The sequence below is a fragment of the Oreochromis niloticus genome, linkage group LG10 (assembly GCF_001858045.2).
Source record: "Oreochromis niloticus isolate F11D_XX linkage group LG10, O_niloticus_UMD_NMBU, whole genome shotgun sequence".
In the NCBI taxonomy this organism is placed as follows: domain Eukaryota; kingdom Metazoa; phylum Chordata; class Actinopteri; order Cichliformes; family Cichlidae; genus Oreochromis; species Oreochromis niloticus.
This window is the reverse complement of record NC_031975.2, coordinates 9,214,634-9,234,097: the sequence shown is the minus strand read 5'-3', so window position 1 is coordinate 9,234,097 and position 19,464 is coordinate 9,214,634. Positions and strand designations below refer to the sequence as shown.

General features: G+C 39.2%; 1 protein-coding gene across 3 annotated transcripts; it reads right to left on the bottom strand.

Moving 5' to 3' along the window:
• Nucleotides 1-4,671: 4,671 nt before the first annotated feature.
• Nucleotides 4,672-18,450, bottom strand: cnih2 (cornichon family AMPA receptor auxiliary protein 2). Of its 3 annotated transcripts, none has more exons than XM_005471951.3 (7): nucleotides 17,854-18,450; nucleotides 16,766-17,001; nucleotides 14,779-14,847; nucleotides 10,958-11,005; nucleotides 8,545-8,657; nucleotides 8,324-8,467; nucleotides 4,672-8,193 (listed from the first exon to the last, which is right to left on the bottom strand). In XM_005471951.3, exons 2-7 carry the CDS (start codon nucleotides 16,844-16,846, stop codon nucleotides 8,166-8,168), a joined length of 483 nt encoding a protein of 160 aa, XP_005472008.1. In that variant the 5' UTR covers nucleotides 16,847-17,001; nucleotides 17,854-18,450; the 3' UTR covers nucleotides 4,672-8,165. The 3 variants fall into 3 exon arrangements, with proteins under 3 accessions (XP_005472008.1, XP_005472009.1, XP_003450519.1); XM_005471952.3 differs by having other exon boundaries at nucleotides 18,305-18,429; XM_003450471.4 differs by having other exon boundaries at nucleotides 16,766-18,450.
• Nucleotides 18,451-19,464: the final 1,014 nt, after the last annotated feature.

The following is a 19,464-nucleotide window of genomic DNA, read 5'->3' as shown; positions in this document are numbered from 1 at the left end:
TTGAATTTCACCAGCTCTTCTTAATCATGTCTAAATGCACTTAATTGGGGCCAAGTGATTGGTTGATGAGATATTTGTGTTGATGCGCAGTTGTAGATGTGTACCTAATGAAGTGGCCAGGGAGTGTAATTTTTAGTAGTAAAACCACAGCAGCTATTAGGAGCCACTTGCTATGAACATGTCTGTTTTTAGCTGTGTCGCATTCTGCTAACCTTTTAGAACCTGTTATCATCTTGTTCAAATGGATTCCCTTTCCAGGCTTCCAAGCTACAATAGCAGATGTTCGCCAAGCCTCTAGGCTTGTTAAACATTTGTTAGGCTTCATCTCTGAGCTCGCTCTGTTTCAAATTATTCTAAAGGAACAACAAGTACACAGCAGATATTAGTACCAGTAAATGCAATCAGAAGCTGCTGAAATGGCCTCTGTCAGCATTAAAGCAATAATTTCTTCTTGAGGTTTTGCATTAGAGTAACTTCTTTTGCTGTGGAGGTGACAGGTGGCCACATTATTGCTGAACTGGTGCATCACTTTGAGAAGAGTTTTTTTTTTTGTTTAGGCAATCTCAAAATCTTTCATGACTGTGCGATGATCAGCAGTTTGGTTTATATGGTGCTTTAATGCTTGAGCTTGTTTGTTGCCCTTTTTAAAAACAGATTGAGACGTCTATTCTATTAGGCAGCGATGCAGATTCGTCTAAAAATAATGTTCGTATTATATTTGACCTATTCCATTATAAATCACCCTGCATTTACACTAGAAAATGATGTTTTTCTCACATGCAGTGAGGCGTGCGCGTACAGATGACAGAGCACTCTGCTGATGCACACCTTCATTTTTCACCTTTTAAACCCATTTACAGTACAGTTGGCCTCTGGCCTCGCCTACACAAGCTATTTTGTGTTGTTTTTCAAATGCTAAGTGCTAATTAGGAACGGGCTTCTATACTGTGAATACATGTCTACACGGTGGCTAGACTCATGCTGAATTATTACATAAGCTTCTTAGCTTTTTATAGGATATGTGAATATTTGTGTGCATGTGCAGCATGTACTGTGTGTGTTGTTTTCCTCTGTTATTTTTGTTTTTCTTCTTTTTAAAATTTTATTACATATTTTGTTCATATGGTAATTATAAGGCTGGATTACACCACAGCTACCTGTGCATGTGACACAAAATAATAACAAAATATAACTTTAAAAAGTAACTGTAGTCAACTGCAAAAAGTGTTCACACATCATACATAAACCAACAAAATGACAAATCTCAGCTGGAATGTAAGCATTAGCTTTGAAGTCAGTAAGTTCAGGTGTTTATTGCACCAAGCCGCTTCTTATTAATATATATCAGTAATAAATAAGGCTGACACCTAAAATAGTGGCTTATAAATTCAGATTCAGAACATTAAAAACCAGCCAAATATCTTTTATTTCCTTTTCTGTTGTTGTTGCAGTAGTTAGCCACACAATAAATGACAAAAGGTAATTAAACTACTTTAATTACTTTATATATGTCAGCTAGGTCTGTCGCACAGGCACAGAGAGGCAAATAGTTGGCGTGTGCAGACAAATTGGCATCTTCCATGCAAACTGTGGATGACTCCAGCAATCTGCTAATCTGATAATAACCACAGGGACCACCACAAGGTGCAGAACAGATTTCCCCTAGCGACTGCCAGCCGTCTCCAGCAACTGCTCCCCATCCTTTTGGGAAATACACTTTTTGTCCCCAGTGACCGGGGGTTGCCAAGGGGTTGACCATTTTCTAGGTCAGTGTGACTGAGGACTACCAGCAAACTACTGCAATTAGCTAAATCCTAAATCCCACCTGTTTTAACTTCTGGTCAACACCATTTTGTATAATATAGTTGTTTATGGTCATTCAACCTGGAGTTCGAATGTAAATACAATGTTTGGATTTAGCCAAGACTACTAGATATTAATGACACATCTCTATCTTTTATATACACTCTATTGTTCCAAGCATTATTTAATACAATACGATGTCTACTTTGCAAGTCATCATCACACTTGTGACTGACAAGTCTCTATACAAAATGAGTAGTCAGCCCTTAGATTAGGTGTTCAGTTTTAATAAGAACTAAATGCTTAACTCTTTAAATCAGGACGTCACAAACCATCTCATGGCATTATTACATTACATTATATCAGCTCATGATTTCTTTGACATGATGCCATCCAAACACACTGCCATCTTTAATGAATATAATGACAACTGACATGTGTGGGTAAAGTCATTCTTCACTCCCCTTAGCACCAAATTATTCTGTAAATGATTGTCACTTTGATTCAGTATAATCTGTGAAAAGTTGCTTTCCCTGTGTAATTAAATGCTATATAGATGTTTCAGGTGTTAAACTACACTATCAGCATTACAGTAGTCATCAGGATTAAAATTAGACTGCCATTCTCATTACCAAAAGAAAAAAAAAACTCTCAGCCTGAGGGCTTCATCCATTTAAGATATTCAATTTGATCTGAAAATTGAAAATTAAAATTAGATATGAGCAGACGTGGCTGATTAAAAAGTCTGTTGCAAGCGAGTAATACTCTGTTTATAAAGCGGCCTTAAACGTGACTCGGGAACTTTCAGACTCGTCTTAAAGCAGTCTCACATAGCAGTGAAGAGGGGAAGGCAACATCAGCCAAGTCATGACTTTCTAAGGCCAGTCACTGAAAATGAAGTTAGTAGTTAGTTTGATGAAAGCAGTGGGTATTTATATAAGTGAGACAGCAGCTGACAGAGTGAGTCACGCTCGTGTCTCTGTCTGGACAGACGATGCACAGTCCAAATAAAAACATAAGTGTGAACAGGTTTGACACATCCTTGGAAACAAAAAGAGACTGCTAAGACAGCACATCTGCTCCTTCCACAAACTTAGGACTTCAGAAAAAAATGCAAAAACATTGTGTTAATTTTGTAATACATCCATGATATGCAGTGATAAATCTGGTTGATTGATTTGTTAATTTTCATACATTTCATGGGCGGGGGGCTTATGTCAGGAAGGGCATCCGGTGTGAACATCCTCCAAATCAAACATGCAGAGGTACCCACTGTGGTAACCCCTTGTGTCTAAGGGAGCAGCTGGAAATAGCTTACATTTTCATTTGTTGTTTTGAGTTTTCAAACATATAAAAAGGTCTCACTGCATGCGCAGAGTGTTTATGATAAATGTCAAACCAAAATCATTTTGCATTTTACAGGAATCCGAGTGTGCATTCAAAAAAGGGACAGTCAGTAACTACGTATTTTTTATTCTTCTCTTTCTTTCTTTAATTTTTCTTAAATTAAACCCCCCTTTAAATTTAATGTGCACCCCTTCACCATACCTATCCTTTCCTTATGCATGCATGCCTATAGAGCCAGAATAACATGCACCAAGCTAGAATTGTATAATAATGAATGTGCACAATATGTATGTGTGTTTGTGCATGCACCTCCGAGCGTGCGCGCGCTTGCCAATTGTGCATGCCAATCCTGACGTTTTCAAGCCCATCAGTTGTTAGCCAGTTTCCATGGTAACGCCTGGCTGAGAGGTGCACAGACGTAGGAGAGAGGGGAAAGGAGTTGAGACAATTATGGTGGTGGAGGGTGCTGAAAAAAGGAAGAGCCCGAGATGATGAGTGTGAAACAGTGTGAATCGTGGGATGAGAGGGAACGAGAAACAGATGCATGTGCTGTGAGTTAGTGGGTTTAGTGTGTGTGCGAATGTTGTATATATGCCCGCGTGTGAGTGTCTGTGTCTTGGTGTAAGCAGGTGTCATAACTGCTTATATGAAAGTGGTATGTATGTAGTGGATGTAATAAATATAAATGCACTGGGCAGTGAGGCAGTGCTGCCAGGCATGTGCATCAACTTCTATTGGATTTTTCTGTGTTTTCAGCTTCAGAGTGAGTCAACAGGAATTTCTAATACAGTTTAGTTTCCATGGTGACAGCGGAGAATGATCTGTCCTCTTCAAACAGAGGGGAAAATGCCAACTTGAAGCCTTGTTGTTTCTCTGTTTTCTGTCTGAATCATTATTTAAACAAGTGATAACCTGGCAAACCTTTCAGACTCTACAAATGAGCCCCAGAGCCAGCTTAGACCCACACTCAGTGTTTTGGGTTGTGTCTTTTTTCTCTCCCCCTCTCTCTCTGAGGAATCACAACTTGTGAATTTTAAATGTTCTATAGCTACAGTGACATTTTCAGAAGTGATGATGTCTCTCTGTGGAGACCAACTCTGTCAGCTTCGTTTTGTTATGTAATCTAATAGGCATCCAGAGCTCTATAATTTGAAATGTTAGTATTCTGAAGGTGCAGACATTAATGAAAGGCTTTAATCCTCTCTTTGCTGCCTCTCCAGTAGAAGCTCTTTCCACATCAGTATTGGTATTTAGTTATTCTGGTGCCTTTAGAGAGGTTGGCTGAATGTGTCTGGAACTACTTCTAAATGCAGCTGTTTTTCAACAGCTTCTCAATGAGGCAGTTCGTCTCCTATCCCTCAGTCTAATGCACCACTCAGTGTCCCCATCATCCTTCAGAGTTTTATTTTTTCTCTTCCAGCACATCTTCGGAAGAAACATCGTTTTTCTGTGGCAACTCTTCACAGATGGACAGAAAATGCTGACCCTCAACAGGCAGGAAATGAGCGACATGGAAATGGACATTTTGGCATTGCTGTTTTATTAGAATACGGCATGTGAATAGCTGTACATCATAGTGTAACCTAATATCTATATATAAAGTCATCCACCAAATTTACTGTAGCGTACGTTGATGAGAAATGTATAAAAGACAGATACAAATAATTATACTCAAATACAGTTTTCTAATAGGCTTTGTTCACAGCAACTACATAATGACATTCAACCAAGCTGTATGTCTCCCCCCCTTTTTTCTCCTCGTGTTCCTGTGCTTTAGTAGCGATTGTCCAGACTCTACACGCTCACCCTGTTGGCAGAGTTTTGAGGTCTCAGTGTCCTGTGATTACTTTTGACATTATTTGGAACAACATATACCGTCTTGTCGTCAGACACACTGACAGCCTACTGAAATTGCTTCAGTGCTTGCGATTCAGATCACACAGGCCGTTTGATTTGATCTGCGTGCCATGATTTCAGACTTAGATAAGGTTGTGTTAATATTTATGTATGTGTATGTCCTGAACATCTACAGTGCAGCTACATTAACAACACAGGTTATTCATGGTTTTAAAACATTATTTTTTTTTCCTTTAAGACTAATATATGATATATTTTTTTAAGAAATTAGCCTTCCTGTAATGTAGAGCATACTGTATGTGAGTCAATAAAGGTGAGTTTAGAACTGTAAGTACGTTCTGGACACTTCACAGGTTTATATTAATTATTATATTTCTGCTTTTCTTCCACAGTCTTCCTCCCCTCATCCCAAAAAGTCACAGCAGATTGCTGCCCCTCCCTACACCTGGTTCTGCTGGAGGTTTCTTCCTATTAAAAGGGAGTTTTTCCTTCCCACTTTCACCAAAGCGCTTGCTCACTGAGGGTCATATGATTGCTGGGATTTTCTCGGTTTTCTTTTTACTATTGTAGGGTCTTTACCTTCCACCTATAAACCACCTTGAGGCCACTGTTGTTGTGGTTTGGAGCTATATAAATAAAACTGAATTGAATATTAGGAATTAAAGTCATCCTTTCCAAATTGCCAGCACATTCTGTGAAAATTAACAAACCACAATTCAGCTGATGTGAGTATTACAGTTGTAGCAAAGGCTTGATACATTTTGTTCCCCCCACTGTTTCAGCTTCACAAATGATCATGGGGCTAATGTTTTATGAATCTGATAAACACAGTGCTGTTGCCGGAAAAAGTGCTGATGCAAAAATGTTTCCACTTCTAAAAATATATCTATAAGAAATATTGCATTTATTCCTGTTTTGAGGGACATTTGCTAAAACTACAGTGAAAAATATGGGCTTGGGACTGAGTCGTACAGGCAGGGCAAGAAAGCGTGAAATGCTGATGTACACAAACACTGGTGTTCACATTTGTATTGAATTTGCTGAGCTTAGCAAAACAGCCTCAAGCACTGGTATACAGTGCAGTGTGGGTGTTTTCTAAAGAAAATATCGTTTTCATTAGAAATACATTTCATTTATTGCAAACACACTGGAAAATTCTACAGTTACTTTTACCACTGGTCGAATGATCAGGGAGTTTTTACTTCCCACTGTTGCCAAGTGCTTGCTCATAGGGGGTCGTTTGATTGTTGGGGTCTTGTCTCTATTATTGTAGGGTCTTTATAATATGAATGTGACTGTTGTTGTGATTTTGTGCTATGAAAATAAAATGTAATTAAATTTATTTAAACAGACCTACTATTTAATTATTGGATAAAGGTCACGACAGTGTGTCAATTTTTGCTGTGAATCCTTCTACGTAACAAGAACTTCAGTAGGCTGCAGCGGCTGAGACCATTATTTTAAGTGGGCATTCCTTGACAGTAAGACGTGGTTAGTCAGGGCTGGGGGCAAGGTAACTGATTACAGCCAGCCATGTCTAGCAGCTGAGAATCGCCCACCCGTGTTCTCCGGAGACTCCTTACCTCATTTTTATCTGAGCCCACAGTTTGTCTATCAGGCACCACCATTTAGTACACCTGGAGTTGGTGTATGGCAAATATCACAGCTTGTTCTCAGGCCCCCAGAGTTTCTGTTTTCCTACTGATATCACACATCTGAACCATCACTTATCTGCAAACAGATCCATCTAATGAACACAAAGGCCAGCCGCGGAAAGGCCTTACTGTTTATAAATCTTGGTCATCAGCAAGATTGTGTGTCTCTTACGTCTGTCACCTTTGAAGCTGTATGTTTGCAGATGTATTGCGATGTGTTCGCTGTCATCGCACTTCTTAAACAGCTGAAACACTGTCGTAGAGTTGTTATTGTCTCATCTGCCACTTTTGTCCCACTCACTGTTACAAACACTGAATAACACTGGATCGATATGTCTCATGACTCAATTTACATTGCTAGATTACTGTTATTAATTGCTTTTTTGTACATGAGATGACTATGCTATGCTATTCTACCTCGAATCAGAGAAGAGTTGCTGTGCTAAAATGACTATAGTATAAATGCAGATGAATAAAAGTAAACATCACTGGAAAGAGGAATAAGGTGCTTCCTGCACACTAAAAAACAACAAAACTAAAGTTTTTTTGTTTTGTTTTTTTGAGGAAAAAAAATATTGTGCCAATAAAATAATGTGCTAAAGAAAGTAGAATTAAAGATAAGGTCTGAGAGCACAAAATACTGCAACTACTTTCTAGTCTCATCATTTTTCTTTTGACCTTGATTTTATATTTGGCACAATGATTTTCAGCGGTAACATTTTGGCATGTTTGAGCTGAACGCTCTTTGGAAAGCATGAACCTAGCATATAGCGTAAAATATGCCCTCTCACGTATGGACACACCTATTTTGAATGCGCATCACAAGCATTGACCCTTAAAGTCAAACTTATTTAAGTCAAACCTGGATAATTCCTTGCTTTATTTTTCATTTATTTTTTGTCTCATTTGACTTTGCGTTTGGCAGAGACTGGCATCAGGAAAATCTTTATCCTCTGTCCTGGTTAAAGGTGTCTGTGCACACTCCATTAAACCTCTTACACTGCTAACCCATTTCCTGCAACACGATCAGAGTAACGGTTTGACGTCAGAGTTTCCATATGCAAAACAATCCTGCTTTTAGTACATTGTCAAAGTCAAAGAATACAGACATAATTTTTCATTTTCCAGTCCCCAAGTGTTTGGAGATTCACAGTGAGTTGAGCGACTGGATTATTAAGAGCAGCGTGGGGAAAATCCAGCCCTTCAGAAATATTGTTAAATTGTAAAATGGGTCAAAGGCAACACAAACACCTGCGTTTCAGTCCTTCAAGATTTCATCCGGTTGTCCGACAGCAGTATCGGGTGTACAATGATACAATCGAAAAGAGGCTTTTTCGAAAAAATTCACATTCACTCAAATTGTTCTTCATGCTTTGTCCAAAGTTAGACTTCCAAAGCCCAAAGCCAGAAAGGTCAGTACATGGAGAAAGTAAAGGTTTGTGTCTCCGTTTGTTCTCCAATTTTTCTTTTACAGTTATTTTATTTCTTCATCTCTCCTGTTTGTTAGAAGCTCACCAAGGCGTAGACCATACTACAACAAGAAATAGTGCAATGGATGAAAAAATAAAATTAATTTTACAAATTTATGGATCGTAACACACGTCTAAGGATTCTTTCAAGTGTCATTATGAAATGAGAAACATTGTAAATCTCCCACTTACCTGTAGAGATAATAGAAAAATGAGAGAAGATAAAAGCCCAGCTTACACCAGGACTCTTTCTGACAGTAGTTGAGAATGTCCGCGTTCATCACGCTGACAGGATCATACATGACCTCTGAGCCATCAGCGGGCCGATGAAAAAACCTGAAAGAGCAGGAGGTTTGGCTCACTCACCCATCAGACCAACACAAACTAGTTACACATCTGCTGTGGGACCGTACCTCCACAGATGGTAGAAGAGCAGCGGGATATTTAGGCCAAGTGTGACCCACTCTCCAGCACACATGAACATCAGGCAGAAGAGACCGTGGATGGAGTACTCCGGTACCACCAACTAATAAGAAATTTAAGAAGGACGGAAACTGAAATGATTAAGTGATAACACTCCAACAACTCTTCAGAAAAAACACTGATGTGATAGAATTACAGTGTACAAGACCACACTGCAGGGCAAACACTTTCACACGTAAGGTGTTGCTGTTAGTCATGGCTAGCTGCTGTTATGGGTGCAAATATACGTTCACTTGCACGTGGACTGTTTTTTATACATTAGTAGAAGGTGATGTAAGTTGCTGACCTTTTTCCCCTGTGAGTTAAAGTCTAGCGTTTGGTTGTTAAAATACTATTTGAGAAAATCTGAGAAAATCTAAAACTCAAGATGGCAACAGGATAGCAACAAAGATGATAAAACTACATTTATTGTGAAAGGACAAAAACTTTTGGGGGGCAACTTGAGGGCAACAGAAACAAGCTCTCAACACTTACTTCATATCAAGATTTTAGTGTTTCATGCTGGGCAGGGAGTGTGTTACCACTTTTCAGAACTTTTCTCTGAAAATAGCTGCTTGTAGCAGCCAAAAACAGTGCAATGAGAGCACTGAGAATGAGCCGACGCTGTAATGTCTGGGCTAAATGAGGCCAGCTTGCAAGCACCAGAAACCACAGTTCCTTAAGTGGGCACTTGAAAGTTGTTCTACAAGTCAGTGAGTGACCATATAATCCCATGTTAAAGAGCTTTCTTGTTCCAAAAAAGAGTTTTGGTTGCTATAACTAATATACCCCTACAAAATGACTACAGGAGGTGAATTTTTCTTTATTTAGCTTTAAAGTTTTCACCTTAAAACTTTTAAGCTTAAAGTTTTCACCTCTGCTAATTCAGATGTCAGACTCGGGCTTCAGTGTGGGGGGACATTTTAATAAAACTGTTTTACAGATAATGCTGTGGCTTTGTACTTCAGTTTTGGTGAGTGAAATTCTAGTATTTCATATTTGTTAGAAGGTCTGTGTATCTGTGTTTCTCATTTTCACTCATACAGTCTATGGATATGCCTTGCTAACCGTGCTAACAAGCTAGCATGGTCCACAACCATGATTCTTGGTTGTGGGGTGACCTGCCTGAGGCATTCAGGGTAGTTTTGCCAGTGTCTACTTTTAGTGTTTTTACTGCTAAAGACCTGTTTCTTGCAAATGGCCTTGTAAATTTCTTGCAGATTTTATTATAACATTTTTATCTTTAAGATTCTTAGCTTAACACCAAATTTTGTTTGAACTATTAATTATGTTCATTTCAATTTATTCTTTATACGTTATCTCTTTTATAAAGTGTTGCATGGTCTATTTTAAGCGATTAATTGATTAATGTAATTTTTTATAAAATCTATTGTTTATTTTTGCTGTTTTTGGGAAGTACTTTGTAGTGCTATACAAATGAACCTTATTTAATGTGAACTTAATTTAATAAGAACTATCACATCACACTCACATACACGTAGCAATTTGATCTTGATGCTAGTTCAAAAATAGCGCATATGGCTGCAAAATAACTGCTCACATTTCTTTGAGTGACATCACAACCCTTAGCTGGCTCCATCAATCATTACAATCTGTTTCAATATTATTTGAATAATTTTAGTGGAACCAATTTCAGCAGTGATTGGTTAGAGCAAATATCACTAATACATATGTAGTCTAATTACCAGGCTAGATTAAACCTGTGTAGCAGTTAAGGGTAATTGAAATTATATTTCCACTGCAGCAATGATGAGTTCCTTTTCAATAACATGGTGGTATGGTAATTATGCATCAGTGGCATTTTATTTTCTTGCACTGAGCAGCTATATAAAGAAAAACGTAAAAAAACAAACAAACAAGAAAATGGTAACAATTTGAACCCAGGGCAAACATTCTCAGAAAATGATCTTTAGTACATTAGCATATAGACCCCAATACTGCAATTAGCATGGTGGCTACTGCCTATAAATTAAACCTTGTAATTTTATATATTTTTATTTATTTATCCATTAACTTTGAATCAAAAACACCTAATGGCACTGACCATCTTCAAGCACAAGCATGTTTAAAATGGCCTCCACAGTATGTGATCTTTCACGGACACAAAGTTCTTTTTCTGAAAGCCTTGAAATAAAAAGCTGACAACATCTGGGCTGTATCAGTGCTCTCCATCACTGTGTGCCTGTAAAGAGGTAATGGCGTGTTGTGGGGACGGGCTACATGTGAAATGAATCAGTGTGTGTCATGGTCCTCACAATGAAAAAAGACAAACGGTCATGGCTCTGTGAAGCCCCTCTGCTTTAGTCATCCACCACCAGCAGATGAAAAACAGCTATTACTCACCCTACGAAGCAGGTTGCAGATCCTTTCAATGTTGAGAATCCTTTCTCTCTGTGGAGAGGATATAAAGAAAGTCCAGTCAACAATCAGTGTATTACTGTCAATGCCTAACAGAAATAGCTGTCTCACAGTAGAAACAATAGACGATCGTAGACTGGAGTGCATCTTATTTTGGAGGATTGTTTTTTAAACTGGACAGATATTAAATATAGTAATAAAATCTAAAAACAGGACCTGATGGCTAGTTTTATATTAGCATTCCTGCTTAAATATCAGTATTATGGGTATAGTGATACTGTAATATGCAGCTGTACGTTACATTAGATGTCCAGGCCAACAATAGTACCATGGAAAAATACACTTAAAACTGATAGTAATTAATTAACCACCTACTTTTTAAAAAAACTAAAACTCCCGAGTTTGTTTTCATCATACGTCTAAAATACATATATTTTTACACATCTGTCATTTGGTGTAGTTTTATCATAGATCTATTTTTTTCTTTTTATTTTGGCTAGTTTTCAGAGTGAGTTTGCTCATTTCACTTTAGTTTATATTGTTTAATAATATTAAGTTTGATACAGTTTTGCTTTTCCTTTATTTTGCCGCAGCTTTTTGTTGTTATATGTGTGGTGTCTGTCAGAAGTTCAAGACAATACAATACAAAACAGTATTACAATATTAAAATACACAGACCCACACATACAGTCATGTAGACATCCCTGTTCCAATGAACACACACACACACACACACACACACACACACAAATACTTCTTCATTCTGGTATTGTTGGTTAATTTGACTAAAACGATACAAAGACAATTCATATGGATTTTTTTTTTAGTGTATTTTAGTTTTATTCATTTATTTATTTTTGTTTTTTAGGCCAGTCTTTTTTTCTTTCTTTTTTTTATAATAACCTTGGTTTGGTGCAGACAGGACTTTTCATTGCTCAGAATAGGTATTTGGCTGTGGACTATAAGGCCATAACCATGATCTGGGCACATACAACAGGCACAACTTCTGCATGAAATATGAGTTAAATATAGGTTTTATTAATGACACTAGTGACAGTCCTGATCTAGAACCTTAATTAATGTCATTAATCATACCTGTGCCCACCTATGGCAGAAGTCAGACTTGTTATTTTTTATGAAATTTGAGAGACACAAACTGTATATTATACTTGATTACATTCATTTACAGTTAATAATAATAATAATAAAATAATTACAATGGTGTTGATTTGTTTTTCATTTATGTGGCTGAAAATTCATATTGCATGAAAAAAAAACCCTGTGCGCACATCTCCCACCTTATCTTGTAAAGCTATCAGCTCGGAGTCTCTCGTGAGCCATTATAGAAAGCTCAATTATCAGTTTTAAAATTAAAGCCATCCGTCTTTGAGTGCATGAGCCTGACATCAGATATTCGGCTCATGCAGATGTTTTCTTTGGTTGTCCATTGATTAGTCAGCAAGGCAAATTAGATGTTTTGCTCTACTTCATTTGCCCCGTTTATCCGTTTTCATCAACAGAAAGTTATTGCGTTATTGTGTAACCATAATGTCTACAGTCAGATAATTATCACGGAGGCTGTTAATTTGCTTGGCTTCATTTATTTTGTTAAATATAATACATCAAGTGGATAAGCATGTCTATTCATTCTGACATATTGAGGCATCTATCTTGGCTACCAACCGGTGATATCGTCTTCCTGTAGCTGGAGCAAGATCCACCTTTTATGAGTCTGTGGACATAAATTAAAACTGGTGACCTGAAAGTGGAAAGTGGATTTTGCCCTGAATTAGACACAGGCTCTCTACCCTCACTGTTGTTAGTATGCTCAGTGTAATTTCCTGCCTTTTTTCTTTCTTTCGTTCTTTCTTTTAAGTCCTTCCTCCACGGTGCTGTTATTTAAGGAGCGAAAGTGCCAGCTTAGCTGCTGTGCATCATACGGTTTGTTGTTGTCGGTGTAAATCGTTGCGCTGCTCAGATTTTACAGCCCGTAGCCTCCCCGAGGTGGCCCTATTTGTGTCAGGTCATCCAATTCGCTCTGAATATTTAATAGTTCCAATAAAGAAACATGACTGAGGACGTTAATCAAAGGCAGCGGAGACATTTCACAATATGCAGAAGAGATAAAGGAGCAACAATTACAGGGCAAAGAGTGCTGTAGTTAGATTGGTAATCTAATTAAGCACTTATTATCAGAGACGCAAATGAGTGATCTCCCTGACAATCTGCCTCATAATTTTTCTAGAGCTGCTGACATAAAAGGAGGCCCGAAAAGGAATAAATTTTAACACTATGATGTGTTTAATTTTGTTGTTTTAATGGGGGAAAGAGCCATAGAAGGGCTCTTTATGGATGGGGTGGTTCTCCCTCTGAGACTGTTACTGTGATTAAAGGCTTTACGCAGAAACCTGATTTAAAAACAGATGTCTCGCTTCTTCCGCTCTGTCTTTCTATTATTTCTTTCTCTCTCTTCCCGACAAATATTGACTGCTTTTGTCCTTTTTTGTACACAACCGCACTCGAGCGAACATGTGTTGCTCTCAGCTAACCACAAATATAATTGCTGTTTATCTTCCATGGCTGTTGCCATCGCTTGTCTTCTGTTTGCGCAGCTTATTGATTTTGGGAAGAGACCGGCAGCATCGCGTCCTGCCTGATCCAGTTATTTCTGAACACATTTGAAACGGTGACATCAGACAGCGTGTTTAGGTTGTCACCAGTCCTACAGAGTGGCCTCAGTACTTATCTCACTGCTGTGACACCAGAAAAGTTCTAATGGGGATTGTTTGTCAGACATCTCTCCATCGTTGTCCTGAGGAAAGTAAAAGATCCACTGTGGCTTTTGTGCTCCATTGTATTTGACTGCATTATAATTTACAGGTGTTGCAGTTATTGTGTCCACCCCCTTGTAGCTGGCATGCCTTCACACTCCTACAGTCTGCTTTCACAGTTTCCTCTCCCACTCCTCATCACTCTCACTTTGCAGTTCAGATGCAGGTTCACATGATTGCTAGAACATTAGCTATCCTGTGAAAACGATAATCACAGCTGCTGTTAACTTGCTAAGCGAATAATAGCTCGAACTACTGACTAAGATAATGTTATTTCATCTTCAGAAGCAAACTTATACATACTGTAAGCAAACAGCTCTGCAACATGAGAGGATAAATAGTTGCGCTAACTTTCAATCAGCAATTATTTATCTGTCACTTTGGATCGAGTGAATGCGTTTGTTCTCGTTACGGTGAGGTGAAAACTCCAAAATGCACTCCTATTGTGGCGACACTACAGTATCTCATTGTCTAAAAAGCGACTTCATTTGCATGAATCTCTGTAACTGATTAAACCAACGAGCCGTGGTCTTTGTAGGAGGCTGATTGCTTCAATCTGCATACAAATGAGCATTCAGGGAAACACTGCCTGGGTGTTACTGTAGCAATCACCTGGAAGCTTGGATTAGTGTTTTCAAAGTAGGGCAAATATTTGATTTAGAAATATTAATGAATAAGGCTAAATGTAGCTGAATTAAATATTTGAAAGCTTTCGCTCCAAAAGCCCTAAACTCTCATTTACATAACATGATGGTTTCATTTTTCTGTGATTGCAGGCTTGGAAAAAGCGTTTGCTGTGTTTTCTTATGAACGTGAAACTTTGTGAACTGTGCTCTCAAAATATGCAGCATAGGCAATATTTGGGGGGCAAAACCTTAAATGTATAGTCTCCCTGAAAGTACAAAGAAGGGATTTCTCTGTGTGCACATGAAGGTTTGATCATTCTTGCAAGAAGTGAAACAGCAGGGTTCTTACCGCTCTGGTGGGGTTGCTCTGATCGATGGGGTTTTTGAAGTCTGTGCGAAGCTCATCAAACGCAATGATCTGAAAAAAATAATAAAATAAAATAATAATATTGGACACGTGCTAGCTTGTTTTTGTTTCACCACCACTGTGCTGCAACTGTAATGCAAATGTAGCTGTTGTCTTCTCGCCACTCGTAAATTTGGTTCGACTGAGTCGGCTGTACACTGTTGCAATCCCTACATACACAGCTGCAGCTGCTTTCAGATCACTTTGAGTACATATGGTGAGTTAGTGGCATATGTAAATGCAGACATTTGCTATTGCCCTTTATGCTGTTAGGGAGGTCATGTTGTGTTGACATCATGTGTGATTATGTAGTAGTGCTTGTGCTAAAGGAATTTTGATGGAAATTTGTCCCTGAATAAGAACAGCTTGGATGGTAAATTCACCCCATACAGCTTTGCATTATCCGATTCCTGTAAAAAAAACTATGAAAAGCTGCAGGAGTAGATAAATGCATTGCACTAAGCAATTACATAAGGCTTAATTCTTACGTTGAGACCAGTAATTAAGTTCACATTGGAAGATTAATATTAAGTCACAAATGCCAGGAGTCGTCCAAGAACTGCTTTAGAAATTTAAAATGTAAGAAGGTCTTCGACTGAGCATTTTGTAGCTGGGTTGATATTTAAGAGCATTGCGGTATATTTCTGGTATATACACTATCTTGAGTGTCTCTCTGCATATTTAAATATAATATACTGAGGGCACTTGTTCAGATACACCGATACACTCTAACTGCCTCCTGTGAGGCGAGTATAAGTGACAATTTTTCTCACTAGCTCCCTGATTAATAAGCTCTATAAAAACACGAATAATTCGGAGTGTAAAGGCCACCTGCTGTGCTTATCATCGGCTCAGGTTTTAAAGAGCTAAGCTTCCCTTTGACGGCTCATTGAAAAGCCATAACAAGCAGACGTCATTTGCAGAAAAGTGAACATCAGCAGTGACTGATGGCACGAAGGGGAGAGCACCTTCCACATACTGTACGAGCCTATATGGCTCTCCTTCGTCTTCGTTCACAATTAGCTCTGTTGTAAACAGATGCAGTTTCCATGGCGACACGATGAGCCCCTCAGTGGGCACCATGGTTACTATACCAGTGAACCGAGGTTCTGATTGGTCGACGGCCACATACAGTTGGGGTGCTGTGCCCGTGGGTGGAAGCAGACTGGGGGAAGGGGTGAACAAAATCATAGGTTGATAAGCGTTTCGGTCACATGCTCGAGAGCCGAGCCAGACGCAGGCTTCTCGCTGTCTCTTTCACACACAGACACACTCACTGAGTCATATGTAGTCTCACCCACTTAGTCAATTGGTACGTTAGTCATTTCAAGTCCTATATTCATAATGATGCGTTTTTGTGCTTCGCCATGTTCCTGCCTCCACGGAGGGAATGTTAAAGGTGAGAGATCAAAGCTGCGGTGTTTGTTGAGTCTGTGTAACAGGCAAACTGAGTGCACTGGTCTCCAGCGATAGCTGTGCAAATTCCACTGAAAATGCCTGCGGGCAGACAGATTCACAACAGTCTGGCGGTGAGATTTATGATCACTGTGTTTTGCTGACTGTCTGTACTCATTATCTGGAGTTTGCTGAAGCCCGAACGCCTTACGTGGAAATGTTTATCGTCAGTTCTCTGGGATCATAAGTTGCTTTTATGTGGAGGGATGAAGACAGCAGGAATCTGTGCTTTTTGTCAAAGTGTCATCTGGTGGCTCTTAGGAGATCATTTGAAGTGTCTGATAAGTACAATTACACCTTTAATGCATGTCATTATCTCTAGAGGGGCTGAAGTGTGTATGTTATGTTGCCGGCAGCTCTGTACACCTGTGTGTAGGCGGCCGCGCTAGTCTGCCTGTGTGGGATGCTACAGTGAGGATGCTGCAGGCCCTATGTGTGTCAGTCTTAGTTCTGGTGTGTTCACCGTGCCACTCACCTGCCATATGACAAAGAAGATGAGAGCTGCACACAGTACCAAGGTGAGCATGTAGCAGAAGGCCGCAAAGGTGAACGCCATGGCTGCACCAGCCAGCCTGACAAGGACACGGGTGAAGAGAGAGAAAGGAAACTGGTTCCCTGCTCTCTGCCTCTCTCTGGCTACTGGTCACTCCCCCTCCTCCTTTTACTCTGGTAGAGGCTATTGTTGGTTTTCCCCTTTGATGCAAGCTGAGTCTATATTGTCCAGGTGGGTAAAGCACTCAGTTTTAGTAACAATCAATAATCAGCTGACGTCGCAGCTCCACTGCTTACTTGCTTTCTGTCTTTGTCTCTTTTTGTAAATCTGACAGCAGGACAGCTCCTTCCTTGCTTTGATCTAGGAAGCACTTATATGTCTGTTCACAGCCACAGTAGTCTGCCGCTGGCTCAGTGCTCCTCTTTTCAGTCTCTGACAGGGAAAATGTCTGTCTCCTCCTTGTCCTCCCTGCAGTTTCTCTTTAGACAAAACCTACACATCATGGGGTTTTTTTTCTTTTTTGTTTTTACTCACAAACCACCAAGAGTCTGACTGACACGCCGACAACAGAAGCACAGGTTTCTAGTCGATACTAAGAGCAGTAAAAACAGCGAGAATTATTGTCCCAGTCGGTTATGGCTTTTTGTAGTTTTTGTAGTTTGTTGTATGGCTTTCTGTTCATCTGTTGCTCCGGGATCCAGAACACAATTAATGACGCATATATTTCCATATCATAGTTAACAGGTTTACATCTGCGAGTTGTTATTTACAGAGTCTTTACTTATAATGATGGCTAAACTGCTGAGTAATTATTTACATCCTAGCTGAGATTCAAGGTATTGCTTTGCACGTTACACAGTTATATTCTGACAAAGCAAATCACAACTTGCCACTGCTGATTTCACAAAGTGAGAAGGGTAAATCACTGAGGCAGCAGATATTCTAATTGAATCGAAAGATTAGTTAGCACTTCAAGAGGGCTTAGAGATGCGACATCACGATACATTATTGATAGTTTCAGTTAGCATGGATCGACATCTTGACTGACCTTAATATCGAGTAGCGAATACCTGTGCGTGGTAGGAGACGTGTCTGCCACTGAACAGTCCACTCTTTCCTCTTCTCTGTCAATTTGGGTCGACACCATGTCAGAACTGTCTGCTCTGCATGTTTGTCTCAAGCGCATCCCTCAGTTATCTCCAAAAAACAAAAACAAAAAACGTGAAGCCTTGTCTCTGCTGATGTGCAGGTTAAATAGTTAAATTCTAGCAGGGAAATATTTACACAGAAGCCTGCGGAGTGTCTACATGTTGAAACCCATTCGTGCTGATTTAAAAGAAAAATAAAGTGCTCCTGTTCTCAAGTAAAAAAAATAATCTCCACAGCCCTCAGGAGTCATAAGTTACTGAGTCCACCTTACTATCATCTCTCCTGCTCCTCGTGTACCCTGCTTTCTTTTTCCTTTCTTTCTTCCTTAACTGCCCCTTCTTTTCATCCCTTTCAAAGATTTTGAAAACAGACCTGAATGTGCTTCCTGAGTCTACTGTCTCTGGCTGTCTCTTCCTCTATTTCTTAGACTGCAAGAGAAATATTTCCATCACGGTTGATGTTATAACGGTCAGCCAATAGCATCGCTCTGTCTCCCTCCCTCTCTTGTTTGCTCTCCCCTCTGCCTTTCTCTCTTCCTCTCTGTCTGTCAGACTCCCCCTCTCTTGCATTTATACATTTCCATAATCCCTTGTTCCCGTGAGACTGATGAGGGGGCAGGGAAAGCTGCAAATGTCTGGTGTGCCCCCCCCCCCTTCCTATTAGCCCCTTTCGCCCAAGCTTTCAGTCATCTGTCATTCCATGAAATATAACTCTGTCTGTTACAGGGTGTTGTTCTCAGTCATTTGTCATTTCCTTCAATTCTCTCCTCTCAGTGCATTCATTAAATTCCTCAATCTCACTTTTTGATTATTCGCTCACTCTATTAATGAACAGAATCCACTAGTGCCACCTAATGTAAGTGTTGATACTCGTATTATTTGTGTGGCCAATGTAGGCTTATTTGGAAAAGTAATTCCTCTGTTAGAGGGATCTATGCTATGGCCCAGCCTTTTTAAGCTGCCTCACATTAACAGTGTTGGTATTTACTATCTTCCACCAGTCTGTGTAGGCTCTTTAATCAAAATGATATTTTTGATGCTTGTATATAACTATTGTTTCTATCCGTGAATGTTCAAATTCACAAAGAAAATTTTCAAAAGAAAAGCAGAAAAAACTAGAAAAGCACATTATTTTTGATTAAGAGGCCAAATTAAAGATCATACCTGCTAGTTAGTATCTGACTTATCCGAGGAGTCCAGTGTGCCAGCTCAAATTCGGGTATAAAAATTTGAATTCAGTTTATTATTTGCCTAATAAATAAGAATGGATAGAATTCAAAAATGTTTGTGTTTTCGTGTGTTTATGGCAATTGGTCTATTAAATGATTAAGTTCAATTCAATTCAATTTTATTTATACAGCGCCAAATCACAACAACAGTCGCCTCAAGGCACTTTATATTGTAAGGTAGACCCTACAATAATACATTCAGAGAAATACCCAACAATCATACGACCACCTATGAGCAAGCACTTTGGCGACGGTGGGAAGGAAAAACTCCCTCTTAACAGGAAGAAACCTCCAGCAGAACCAG